General features: G+C 30.7%; 3 protein-coding genes across 3 annotated transcripts; 2 read left to right on the plus strand and 1 right to left on the minus strand.

Moving 5' to 3' along the window:
• Positions 1–597: 597 nt before the first annotated feature.
• On the plus strand, positions 598–2491 carry LOC145094551 (uncharacterized). Its single transcript, XM_079032702.1, has 2 exons — positions 598–2297; positions 2382–2491. The coding sequence occupies exon 1, from the start codon at positions 617–619 to the stop codon at positions 2060–2062; it is 1446 nt and encodes a 481-aa protein (XP_078888828.1). The 5' UTR covers positions 598–616; the 3' UTR covers positions 2063–2297; positions 2382–2491.
• Positions 2492–3679: 1188 nt separating this feature from the next.
• LOC145092758 (P-loop containing nucleoside triphosphate hydrolases superfamily protein) lies at positions 3680–6296 on the plus strand. Its single transcript, XM_079030741.1, has 7 exons — positions 3680–4009; positions 4242–4385; positions 4467–4541; positions 4653–4834; positions 4929–5100; positions 5299–5724; positions 6000–6296. The coding sequence occupies exons 1-7, from the start codon at positions 3689–3691 to the stop codon at positions 6132–6134; spliced, it is 1455 nt and encodes a 484-aa protein (XP_078886867.1). The 5' UTR covers positions 3680–3688; the 3' UTR covers positions 6135–6296.
• Positions 6297–6729: 433 nt separating this feature from the next.
• LOC145094552 (putative transmembrane ascorbate ferrireductase 4) lies at positions 6730–13066 on the minus strand. The gene is made up of 4 exons (XM_079032703.1): positions 12836–13066; positions 12626–12677; positions 12252–12448; positions 6730–7152 (listed from the first exon to the last, which is right to left on the minus strand). The coding sequence occupies exons 1-4, from the start codon at positions 12992–12994 to the stop codon at positions 6823–6825; spliced, it is 738 nt and encodes a 245-aa protein (XP_078888829.1). The 5' UTR covers positions 12995–13066; the 3' UTR covers positions 6730–6822.
• Between the last annotated feature and the right edge of the window lie 1064 nt (positions 13067–14130).

Below are 14130 nucleotides of genomic sequence, written 5' to 3' on the forward strand. Positions count from 1 at the left end.
TAGTCCTTTTTTTTTTTTCTTAAACTAAACTTCATGTCTACTCTCCATCTTTTCATAAACTGAACTTCTTGTCTTTCCTTTCTTTTTTCCTGGACTTCTTTATTTCCTAAGTCTTCTTTTGTTCTTTTTCTTTACATGCGATACTTCTTCTTAACTTTTCTTAGGATTCTTCTTCTTAACTTTTCCTGCAATTCTCCTTCACTCCTTCAACACTTCACAATCCTTCATCAGTTAACAAGTAAGGTTTTTTCCTTCTTTTCACTTTTTTTGTATAAGATTATGATATTGAATGTGAATAAATTTGTTGAATCAATTTTTTTTTATCTCAAAGATTCGAATTTTTTGGGACAAAAAGAGTCCCCAGGGGTATTTTCGGAATATATTGTTTTTTAAAACTAATGTGAGTTAGTTCAGGAAGCTAACTCTTTCCCAGAAACTTTTTCTTAACCTGTTCTCATTTTCTGTCTTCCCTGTTGTTGTCTATCTTCTTTATCTGGTCAAATATTATGTGTTCTCATTTTCTTTCTTCCCTGTGTGCAATTTTTTATTTTTGATCAGGTTGTTTTTAGTAATGTGATTATCTTTGATTAGGTTCTTTGGTTTGTAGAGTTTAATTATGCCAAAAGGAAAGACAAAACCAGATATCACTTGGGGACATTGTACTAAAGTAGACCCAAAAAATAGAGTTAGATTGCAATGCAATTATTGCAATAATTTTTTTTCTGGAGGAGTATTTAGAATGAAGAATCATCTTGCTGGAACAAAAATCGATGCTTCTGTTTGCACGGTGGTTGATGAAGCTACAAAAGAACTTTTCAAAAAATTATTGAGGGATTTTGAGGAAAACAAGTCTAAGGCAATGGATGATGAATGTTTTGAAGTTGAGAGTGACGGGAACGGGGCTGTGAAATCTGTTTTCAATAAAGGAAAACAAAAAACAATGAATCAAGCATTGAAGGATAGAGAGCCCGTAACTCGAGCTTTATGTCGACTTATATACGGTGAAGCGTTGCCATTTAACTTGGTGAAGTCTCCATTGTGGAAAGAAGCTTTGAGACTTGTAGGGGAGTATGGGAAAGGATTGAAACTTCCTTCATATCATGAGGCGAGAGTAACATACCTAAAGAAAGAGGTAGAATGTGTTGAAAAAGGGTTGAATGAGTACAAGGAAGAGTGGAAGAAAACGGGGTGCACTCTTATGTCTGACGGTTGGACGGATGGAAAACAAAGGTCTATCACAAATTTTCTTGTGAATATTCCAAGTGGCACGGTATTTGTGAAATCAATTGACACATCTTCATTTGCTAAAGATGCAAATAAGTTACTTGAAATGCTTAATTCAATTGTTGAAGAAATTGGGGAGGAGAATGTGGTCCAAGTCGTCACCGATAGTGCTTCGGCTTATGTGTTAGCCAGTTCAAAGTTGGAGCAAGAGAGACCTCGTTTATATTGGTCACCGTGTTCTGCCCATTTGATTGACTTGATGTTGCAAGACATAGGAGGTGGAAAAACATTCAAATACACCTTAGATAAAGCACGAAAAGTAACCGTTTATATTTATAGACATTGTGTTTTGTTATCCATGTTTAGAAGGTTCATCGGTGGTCAAGAATTAACACGAGCTGGGTTAACACAATTTGCTACTTCTTTTCTTACATTGAAAAGATTTCAAGAGTTAAAACATCCAATTCGACAGTTGTTTGCTTCTAATGAATGGGCCGAATCCACCTTTGCTTCTAAAGATGAAGGGAAGTTAGTTGAAAGAATTATTTTGGTTGATGTCAACTTTTGGAAGGCTATAAAATATTGTTTGAGTTGTGTAGTTCCTATTTTTAAGGTATTGAGACTTATGGATGGCGATGTGAAACCGACAATGGGATATATATACGAAGCTATGGATCGGGCAAAAGAACAAATAAAAGTGAACTTCCATGGTGTCGAGTCAAGATATAAACCTATTTGGGACAAGATTGATCTTAGGTGGAATATGCAACTTCATAGGCCACTTCATGTTGCGGGATATTTTCTTAATCCTAGGTATATATTTTTATTATTTCACTAACATTTATTATATATGACTAAACACATACTTTCTTTTATTTTATAAACTTGTCTTCATTTCGAGGAGAACTTTAATGCTGATAAAGAAGTCAAATGTGGATTGTATGATGTCATTGAAAGGATGTATGATAGGCCAACAATGGTGACAATTCATGAACAACTTGTAAAGTTCAATGAGAGCATCGGGATGTTTGGGATATCCGCAGCCGTGTTAATGAGGAAGAAAATGCAACCTGGTAACTTTTAGGAAAAATATAACCTAGTAAAATATATAATAATTACATCATTATTTATTACTCATTTGTTCTATTAAATGGTAGCTAAATGGTGGTCAAGTTATGGAGATGAGTGCCTGGAACTTCAACATCTTGCTATTCGTGTCTTGAGCCTCACATGTAGTGCCACCGGATATGAGAGAAACTGGAGCACTTTTGACCATATACACTCCAAGAAGAGGAACCGTTTGGAGCAACAAAGGTTGAATGCATTGGTGTTTGTGAAATATAACATCAACCTTGATACACGACTTCAAAAGAGAAAAGAAAGAGGGGAGACATGATCCAATATGTTTGTCGGACATGGAGTTGGATGATGAATGGATTACTGAAAAGGAGGATGTATGTCTCCCCGAAGATATCTCATGGATGGATGTTCATGAATGTTTTAAATAGGATGAAGGAACGAGTACTAATAAAAGAGAGGTAAATTATACAAATAGATGATTACATATTATAATATAAATAAGTATCAAGTTTAATAAATTCAAGCTTTACTAATTTGTAGGACCAAGGAACCTAAACAAAGTGCCTAATGTTAAAGACAAAGCTAAAAGCCAACTTGTTGACTTAGATGATGAGGACGAGGAAGAGGGAGATGATATTGGTTTCCATGAGACAACGGTGGTTGAAGATGAAGATGATGATGACCACTTTATCCCTGAAGTTTAGTTTTATGATTTAAACACACCAAGTCTTTTTGTCATTTGCTTTGTTACGAAATCACTAGCTGTTTTTTGATACTTTATGACATGTATGACCCTAACTAGTGAATTTGTAACGTATTAGTAAATGTGCTTAAATATTCAGCTTATATTTTGTTGACACATGATGTTATGTATAATTTTTAGTGTCATGACTCTTACGAGTTGAGTCACGAGTTAACAACTATGATGTGTTGTTGTCTGGGTGTGGTTTGTATATTTTTTATGTATGTATGTGTTGTATATTTACTTTTTTATTGATATTTTTTCAATTAAATTTTGTTTTTGTCAATACATATAGTATAAGGCTTATTTGATTTTTACGGTGTATATCTTTTAAATTTAATTTAAAATATAACATTGATAATTCCATTATGTTTATTAACCATTCATTATGTATTAGTTTTGCTATTTTTATTTGTTATCAAACGGGTTTTAACCTAGTTAAATAATAAATATGTAAAAAGAATTACTTAAACCTCAACAATATCAAAAAATAATTACTATGAGACCATTTTCCCAATTTATGATAAAAACCCTTAAAAAAAATCTATTATGCTGTAAATCGAAAATTGTTTTACCGACAGTGGTGGATACAGGATAGGTCAGTACTTCTCGACTTCCCGTTGTTCCCTGATATTGTAGGTCATGCTATGCTATATGTACCCACAATCTCATCAGTTCCTACTTCCTACATGCTACCAAACTGCTCATCAGATCATCTTGTTACCAAAAATGGCTTTCTGTAATCCACCAACCCTTTTACATTCATCGTCTTCCCGGCCTCAATTCCATTCCAACTCCAATCATATTCTCCTCCGACGAATGCCGCGGAGATTTCTCACCATATCAATGGCGAAAAATTCAACAACACCGAATGCTGATAATGACCCAAAACCCACAAAATTCGTCACGTTTTTGGGTAAAGGCGGTTCTGGTAAAACCTTTTCCGCCATATTTGCTGCTCAGGTTCCATTTCTTACTTACTCCCTCTGCATTTTTTCCAAAAGTTGAGGCGAGCGTTCAAATTCTTGCTCAATCGATTGATGGATATCCATTGATCTTAATTGGGATTTAGGTCAACTTGGCAATTATGTAAAACAGTAATTGTTGGATTCGAATTGAATCTAGTGAAAACCCAAAAGTATCTTCGATTACATAATTTCAATATGGTATGTTGATTAACTTCATCTCTTCACAGCATTATGCAATGGCTGGACTTAAAACATGCTTGGTCATACACTCGCAAGATCCCACTGCAGATTATATTCTTAACTGTAAGATTGGAGCAACTCCTGTTACTTGCAATGACAATCTTTCAGCTGTCAGATTGGAGACTACAAAAGTACTATTCCCCCCTTTGTTGTTATTTTAACTTTTAATAGATGATATACTTATTCTGTGTATTCGCTTTTCACAATAATAGATGATTCTTGAACCACTTAATCAACTAAAACAAGCTGATGCTCGTCTCAATATGACACAAGGAGTCCTCGAAGGGGTGGGTATGTGACCATTATCATTTTCTTCCTTTAAAAATTCAATCTTTTCGTCCTTTTTCCATGATTATAATATTTATCTTGATGAAATCGTATACAACATTGTGGAGTAGGTTGTGGGAGAAGAGTTTGGTGTTCTTCCTGGAATGGATACAATCTTTTCAGCATTGCAACTTGAAAAGCTTGTAGGATTTTTAAGAAACAAAACTCAAAAGACTAGCTTTGATGTAGTCATATATGATGGTATAAGCACTGAAGAAACAATAAGATTGATAGGTGCAACTGGTAAATCAAGGTTTTAATCTCTCTTTCTCGGTTTCTCTCTCTATTTTCATGTATGTATGTATGTATGATGATGATGGTGTATTATAATCTTGTGTTTATGCCAGATTGTATTTGAGATTTTTGAGAAAGTTGGCAGAAAAAACCGATTTAGGGAGGTTGGCTGGTCCCTCGATTATGAGACTTGTAAATGAAGCCTTTAATGGAGGCACTAGTAGTTCTGGATTCAATGGGCAACTTAGTGGAGAAATATGGGATAAATTAGAGCACATGTTAGAGGTATCAAATTCTCTTCTTTTAATTTTCATCTTTCCAAAATTAGGTTTATGCTTAACCTATTACAGAAATAAATTGACCAATAACTGAATCAGTTTTAACACGTGAGGAGTTGGGTGGAAAAAATAACAAGGGCAAATAAGTAAAATGTGGTGTCTTAACTCTTAATACATTAAGCCAGGTTTGATTCTATGTGTGCAGAAAGGGTCATCTTTCATCACAAATCCAGAGTTATTCGGGTGCTATTTAGTGATGGATTTGAACAATCCAATGTCATTAAATGCTGCATTACGTTACTGGGGATGTGCTGTTCAATCTGGAGCACTTGTTTCTGGTGCATTTGGTGTGACAAATTCAAGTTGTGGTGATGAATGTCTAGAGAACGCCAAAAAGACGTTTTTGCCCTTGCCTTTTGCGTCGTATCCTCCTGTTTTGTTTAAAGATTCGTTAAACTGGGAGGGTATTTTGGGAAATGGAAAAAGTAATGATGCACGAAATCTTCTAAGTGGATTGGAAAGTAGGTCAAGTGGATATTTGCAATTGCAGCCTGTGACATTTGATCCTGCAAACAAATCTGTTACCCTTCTCATGCCTGGGTTTGACAAGTCTGAAATAAAGTTATATCAAGTAAGGACAAGTTTCTTTTTATATCCACATACTTTCATTTATTTGTAAACTTGGGAAATGAAAGGGAAAAATAGAGGGCATTTTTGTAAAAAGTTAGGAAGCTCATTTCCCATAATTTTTTTATCAAGTCGTTCTTTTTGCATTAAGTCTAAAAGAAGAAACAACTATATATAGCTTACTGGATTAAGTCATGTGTCTATCAAGTCAATTAACTAAAAAAGAAAGAATTTAGAATCCTACATGATCTTGTTGACTTTGACTTTTAAATTGTGCAGTATAGGGGAGGATCCGAGTTATTGGTTGAAGTTGGGGATCAAAGACGTGTTATTTGTTTACCATCTAAGATTCAAGGGAAGGTTGGAGGTGCCAAATTTATAGATAGAAAGCTTATCATCACCATGCGAAGCTAACAACTATTCTTGCTTCAAGTCTTTGATGAAAACTTTGTTTTTGTAATATATACATTGATAGTGAATCCTGGAAAATCATTAATAAGTACACTAGTGTACAATGAGTTATATATATAAACCACATGGGATCGGCTGCTTTATATTCATGAAAAACATTTGTTACGGTCTTCTCTTTTCGAGTATTTGGTTTGGAACATATAAATGGTGGATAATGTGTTTGTGCCCTTTTCATTTTTTGTTTTGTTTGGTCTTGTTTTATGGGTTGAATCACATCAAATGTTATCTTTTGTCATTGTTTAGAAAGTACGGACCATATCTCTTTGTTGTTACATGAGACAAAATTGGACAAAGATTGACAAACTTTTTAGGGTTATTTCCGACGACTATGATGGGTTGGGGGGCATTCACGTCTTTTGCTCAGATGTGAGATACGAGATGTAAAAAGAACTCATATTCCACATTTTTGGGTGAGACAAAAATTCCGTAGACATCAATCCCAATTCTACTCTCTAATGCACGTTAAACTCAATACAATGTCGTTTTGTTATGTTATGTCATGTCGTGTATAATAAAGAAGACTTATAGGTCAAATGAATTTACTTGGTCAAAAACATTTGGATAAAAATGTTATTTAAGAACCAAGTATAGTCACTTTCACACATTAGCATGCATATGTACATGAATTAAACTACGGAGTCAAGTACTTATTATCTGAGTACATGACCTTTGTTTTGGGAATACTTTGATATTGCTTGGGTGAGACTGCGGTTAATATCACAACCCCACATAACATGGCTAACCCAAGCCCCAAACCATTAACGATCAATGACTCATTGCAGTGTTTCAATACAACTCCATTGGTTTGCAAGAAAGTTAGCTTCTCAAGAAGTCCGGTTTCAGCTGTCACCACAGCTAGTCCGTATGTATAAAGACCAATAAAAACATGCCAAGGCAAAACCTGTATTCTGATCATTCGTGCTTCGCCTCTATGCCAAAAGGTTAGGAAACCCATCAACCACTGCATAGACAACAAAAATAAAAACAAGGTTTTTCTCAAAATAAGGTAAAGATCGTAAATTTGAATATTAAACTTGTATCAAGAACATTAATAAAATTAAATATGTAACAATAATATACCAGTTTTCTAGAGTTTGTTTGCTTGGATGAAATAAAATCGAACAATCTAGGAATGAAATGGATAAGATAATGAAATAAAGAAAATGATAAAAATGCTTTGATTTGTTTGTAGTAATGAAATTATTTTTTTATTATAGCTAGAAATTGTCACCTACCAACTCGGGGAAGCATGTGAGGTTTTGCTTTTGCGCCTAGTAGGGAGGGGGGGGGGGGGGGGGGTAATTTGATGTTGTGTTAATTTAATTCTACGGTTCTTTTTCATGGATGTAAGCATGTTTTAAAAACAAAATATATGGTGGAGGAGTATTGTTAATTTTTACAAAACGATGTATGAAAGGTAAAGGGTAGAAAGTGTTGTTGTCCAAATTTGACAGGGTGAAAGTGATATGTTACAAATTAGATATATGGAAAATGCTATTTTACAAAGTAGATGATGGGAAGTGACAACATACGAAAGTCTAGGGACAAAACATGTTCATATAGAATGTCTTATGGCCAAAATCGGAAATAGCTTGGAAAGTCTTGTGGTAAAAAAAATAAAATAGAATACCCTTGTGGCAAAAGTGTAAAAGTGTGAAACACAAAAAATATATTACGTATTCCTAGCCAAAATCTAAAATAGAAAACTTCTGTGGCAAAAATAACTTTTATTTTAATATATATAATAATTATCTATTCTAATAAATGAAAGTTTTTTGCCATATTTTCTCTTCTTTTTTGTTTGGACACGTGACATTTTCTAAAAATTTTAAATTTTCTATTTTCCACTTGTCATTTTATTGTATTTTTCATTTTATTAAATTAAAATTTCACATTTAATATATAAGGTAATATATATGTAAGGTATTTATTAGAAAATTGTTTATATATGTAATGTATCCAATACATTAAAGTCTCATTAATTTTAATAATTCAAAAAATTTCTCATTGTTCTTATAAATTCAAACTTTTCAAATTGTTAAAAAAAAATTATATTTAATTTTTTTTTAAATAAACTCATGTAATACATGGGTCTCACACCTAGTATATTATATATCTTAAATATTACTAAAAGAGAAACCTTATGACATAATCTTAAATAATCTAGACCATTGATTGTATTTCAATCTTATTTTTTCCACCCTTAGATCAAATTGCTGACATCATCTTCCCCATATGGAATGTATTTAATTCCAATAAATGCTTTCCAATCATCAATCAATAACTTACATTCGTTGAAATGGAATGTATTTAATTCCAATGAAAGCTTTTCATATTTTACATCTTGAATTTTCAGTTATGAAGATTTTAATATGGTCAATTTTAAAAACATATTACTAACAAATCATTTCAATCAAGGCCTTAATATCAACCATTAATATAAATCCGTTTATATTAGTAAACCATTAATATAAAATCTTTTTTTATTAGAAAATCATTAATACCGAAAAATTATATTCAAATTATCACATACATATACGATTCATTATTGAATCCACGATTCACATTTATTTTCAATCATTTTTTTCTTCAAACCTTCTCCTACAACATCGTTAATATTACTTATAACTTCCATCATCATTCTCTGCTATAAACATTCACTCTTGTGTGCTAGAAGGTTAGTAGCTTCTTTCGTTTTTTATATTTTTTTCGATTATTTTTTGTTCCTATGTCAAATGTATGTATTCATATATTTCGATTTTCTTTATCACAAATTACATGAAATTAGTTAACTATTTTTCTGAAACTTTTCAAATAAACATGAAAAGATATTAGGTACCTTTAACAAAACAAAAATTAACTATCTTGGGAACTGACATTAATTACGAAAATGTTACTTTTATATATTAGAGATGATTATGATTTTTTTATAATTTTTATGTCATAAGAATCCGGTTAATTTTGGCATGATTTTAAAATATCATTGAAATTATTATGTTTTTGTATATCATATCAACCTACTTTTTCTATCTTTGTATAGTAACAATAAAATTTATTAATTTAGATATTTCAAATTTTGTAATATTATTATATCTTACAAAATACAACTCCCTCCAAAATAATTTTTCGTCAGTAATTTCATCCATAATTTCAACAAATTTAAATTTGTATTTTCTTTATATAATTTTTTTTAATGATCCTGATTTTTTTTTCTCCAAAAGTATATCAAACATTTACGTCTTAAATAATGCTGCCTTATTATAATTATTATTTTCCAAAAGTATATCCGTTTAATGAGGAATTTGATATAATAAAGGAAGTGAATGTTAATTAAAATGAGATATATATTCCATAATTATTACATGAGTTTATTAAAAAAATTAATATCAAGGTATAAACATTAAACATTTTTAAAGTGAAATTTCAGAATACATACAAACGATGATGTTGTACAATGAAATATGAAATTGAATAGACTGAAAAAAAACACTATTAAAGCAGTCAATCTTGAAAATAACATAGTTATGAAAAATTATAAAGTAAGATAAAAATTATAAGATATTAGGAGATTTGTAAAAAGTACATTTAGTAAAAGCGTTACGGTTATTAGAAAAAATAAGACCGTTAAGATTAGTGAAAATACAATATATAAACTAAATTATCACAATAGTAATGAAATGTCATTATTTGATATTTCATATAATTGACAGATATATCAAATTACATTGATGATATACTAAAATTATTCAAAGTTGCGCCAAAACTAATGCAAAGTTCTTGCGAACACTAAATAAATAAGAACAAACATAAAAGCTAGCATTTATATTTATAATCCATTTAAAATAAACTAATCATGATTTAGAAAAGAATCTCCATTGATGATATACTAAAATTAAATCTATATAACATTTAACATTTTATAAATTATATTACATAACTTTATTTGAATAAATGAAATAGTTATCAATATTTAATGCAATAGAAAAAACGGTATATTGGTTGTCAATATATGTTTAAATTAGGTAACCTTATTATGCAAGGAACGTCTAATTAAAATGCTTATAAATATATAAATATCATAACTATATGAGACGAGCAAAGTCGTTCAACTAATAAAATAAAAAATAATGTCTACAAAGAGATCTTTCAATGATTATATATATTTATCGTTTTTAATGTATTTTCTATACATTTCAATAATACCAATAACCATATATTTTTTTATATTCATTATACAATATCTATAAACGATTATATGTTTTTTATGCGTTTCCCGCGTTTAACGCGGGCTATAATCTAGTTATATATGTAATTACTCTCTAATAAAACTCTTTTTGACAAGTGGCACTTCCAACTCTAATATTTCTACAAAGTTAATTGACTATTTTACCATCATTTAATTTAAATTCGGTATCAATATTAATTTCCATCAATTCTACCAATGTCTGGCAATTGTAATCTTTAAATACGTTAAGTTTGAATCAATCCCTACAAATAAGCAATCAACATTATTATGTATTTAATTTCAATTCCATAATAATACTCAATCCCTTATGTTCAGGAATTATTTCTGGAAATCTGCATATCCTAAATTGGCAATTATTTAAGATTTTTTTGAGTCAATGTAATCAATGATAAATAAGCAAATGATCTTCTCTAAAACTGAAATTGATTACCCGTGGTTCGTACGGGTTGTAACCTAGTAATTATATATTATATGTAGATATCATGTATAGTTCAACGCTCTACATATATTACTTAATTAAAAATTAGGGAATTGTTTGTTTTTTAATAATAAAAAGTTGATTGAACTTAACTAAATCTCATTAAAAGTGAAGTATGAATGTGATATAAAATATCTCCATATTTATCATTACATTATAAAAAACTATAATTAATTCAATTAGAATCGTGAAAAATTAAAAAATAGAATTATGTAAAGATTAGTTATATTATAATGTTTCATTTCTTTATACAGTTTGATCCTAATACGCACATAGACATATTACATATAACTAGATGTATTTCCGCACATAGACACGTTACATATAACGTATTCCCATGTAATGTAACGACGATAAATAACTCTTTTGGTGAATAGTTTTCTTACGAGTAAACCATTAATAGATTTTATTGTTAGTTATTATGTAATAAAAAAATTACCACTTTTAAATAAAATATTTATGTTTAGAACTTATACTTATATTGTTTATTTATACATTTTATGTAAATTAATTATTTTTGGTGTCTAATTTAAGAAATATAAATTAATTTATATAGATAAATTTAATATTTTTAAATTATCACTTTGCTCCAGATTTAATTTTTTTAACAACCTTCCTTAATTCAAGTTTTCAAACTTTTGGCAAAGTATTAATGATTGATTTATACATAACTAATTTGTATAAAAAGGTTATGTATCTAGTATCTCTTAAAATTCAAGATACGACTAATATATTTTATAGTATAATATAACATATAACCGTATAAGATAGAAATATAGAAGCAATAATGGAGTGTTGTTTCACATGTGGTTGCGGAAAGGGACCATGAAAGCAATAGCTTGAGATAAACATTTCTAATAATTTCATGCTACTCTCTAGTCTCTTACAAGAGAACTCTCATTCTATATATATAGAATGAGAGTTCTCTTGTAAGAGACTAGAGAGTAGCATGAAATTATTAGAAATGTTTATCTCAAATTTCCTTTTGTTAATAGTTAACACATTTTTTAATTAAATACAAATTTGTATTTTATGTCTATAATAAGTATTCTACAGTCTTATTTTATTTTATGCCAATTATAGGCATTCTATTATAAGCGTTCTACTTTTTTCAAAAAGCTCAACAACTTTGTCAAATTGCTTTCTTTTTTAAATAAATCCAAACGATGACTTGAACAATCTAATGAATCTTTTTTGATTGCTAATGATTTTTAACAGATACCAAATTAAGATACTTGTTGAATGTTGATCAAAACTTCTTAAGATTGAGGATAACGAATAATCTGAATTAGAATCTAATCTATAATTTTTTATAAAATAAAGAATTTATAAATACCTGAACTCCAAAAAGAGAAACACAAAGAAGACCCATCCAAGAATGCAAGCTATAGAAATTAGCTACTACCCCTTCTCTCCCTTGAGATTTTGTCCAAATCCCAAATATCGCACTTGTAAATGCCACCCCTTGTAGCCACAAATGCACCCTTTTCTTCCTCTTTCTTGAACCAGGCAACCATCTATGCACCAATATAGCTGCAATTTCATCCCCAGAATTAACAAATAAATTCAGTACCTTTTTTCAAGAAAAAACATGGGTTTTTCTCACCTCAAGTTCAAGAAAAAAGGGTTGTCATGAAATTAAAATCTTGAAAACTTTTAAAAGAATATCATGAATTTGAATCTAATTCTTGAAGATATGTTTGGAATTACCCTCTCCGCTTATGAGAATGAAACCAATCACCATCAATAAAGGATGCAGAACCTGTTGATATTATGATGAAAGAAACAGATTCATGAGCTCAGATACAAAATGCATGTTCTAATTACATAGATAAAGAACAAAAGGTGGAGATCTTGAGTGAATTAAGACTCAATTATTAAAGAAACAAAAGAATGTGGGATTTGAAGGAATTTGCTTACAGAGTAAATGAGGTCTCGTTGAGAGAGTGTGTGAGGAAGGAAGCTGGTGGTGAAGTAGAGAGCCCAGCTAAGAAGAAGAATGGCGACGAGTGTAGCAGAGAGCCTGGCGAGTAAGAGGAGAGAGAAGGTGGGTTTAGCAGTAGCAGCCATGGTTATCATTTTGAAGCTACTGTTGATGTTGAAAGGGATGACAATAGATGTTGCTTGAATGGAAAGCAAAGGGGTATAAACTATAAAATTAAAATGCATGTTGAAACGGAGGGTAACCACAGAAATAATTATATCACTAAATATTTGTTTTTCTTTTATTTTTTATATAAAATAGTTATATATTCCCTAAAACAACGTATTTTACTGAATAAGTCCAGTTTCCAAGGTCTTACCAAACATCATAATTGTATTTGTTTTTTAATGTGTTTTTATCTTGCATTAAGTTGAGATTAAGTTATAGAATGGTCCTTCATAATCATTCTTTTTGGCCTAACCTTTAAAAAGTTGATAGCTAACGTCCTTGTTAATTCAAAAAATTGCACTCTGTTAAAAATTAGACGTTAGGTCTTAGTAAAATGATAACTTTACCATTAAACAGAACTAATAAAAACATATATAATACATGACTAAATATGTAAAAAAAAAACACATTATGTTTAGGTTTCTTGGGATCTTGTTTTAACAACCATTGACATCCTCCTTATTGCCTTTCTCCCATTGTTTAGTCGATATTGTCGGCAGTCTACCCTCTGGCTGACACTGTCGACTACCCACCATCTAGTCGCCACCGACAAGGTGTTTTCCATAACTGTCAATTCCCTATCACTCTTCTCTCTTCCGCTGCACCACGATACTATTTCTTTCACTTGAGTTCGGTTTGAATCCTATAATTGACCCGAATGATACATCACCACTATTACTACTATGGATGAATAACAATAACACGCCTTGTTTAATAATATTGTTTTCTTTCTTAAATTCAACAATGTCATCTCCATCTGTCAACCTCACCCTCTCCCCCTTTGAGCAGTGGTTCTCAACCCTATTCACTCTAACCACACACCCCTTTCTATTTTCTTCATGGTTCAACATATGGGTACTTTGGTTCAATACTGCAAAATGGTGGAGTAAGCAAAACAAAAATGGGTTCAAACCCAAGTAGGCGATGATAGGTGGTGATGTGGGAGATTTATTTAATTTTAATAAAAATATAATAACAAAAAATAAAATGTATTTTTGTTATTTCACAGGTATTTAACGAAATGAGACTAATAATTTTAATAACCAAAACAAAAGGCTATTAG

Source organism: Lactuca serriola, chromosome 3, assembly GCF_051521515.1.
Source record: "Lactuca serriola cultivar US96UC23 chromosome 3, Lser_US96UC23_V15, whole genome shotgun sequence".
NCBI lineage: Eukaryota > Viridiplantae > Streptophyta > Magnoliopsida > Asterales > Asteraceae > Lactuca > Lactuca serriola.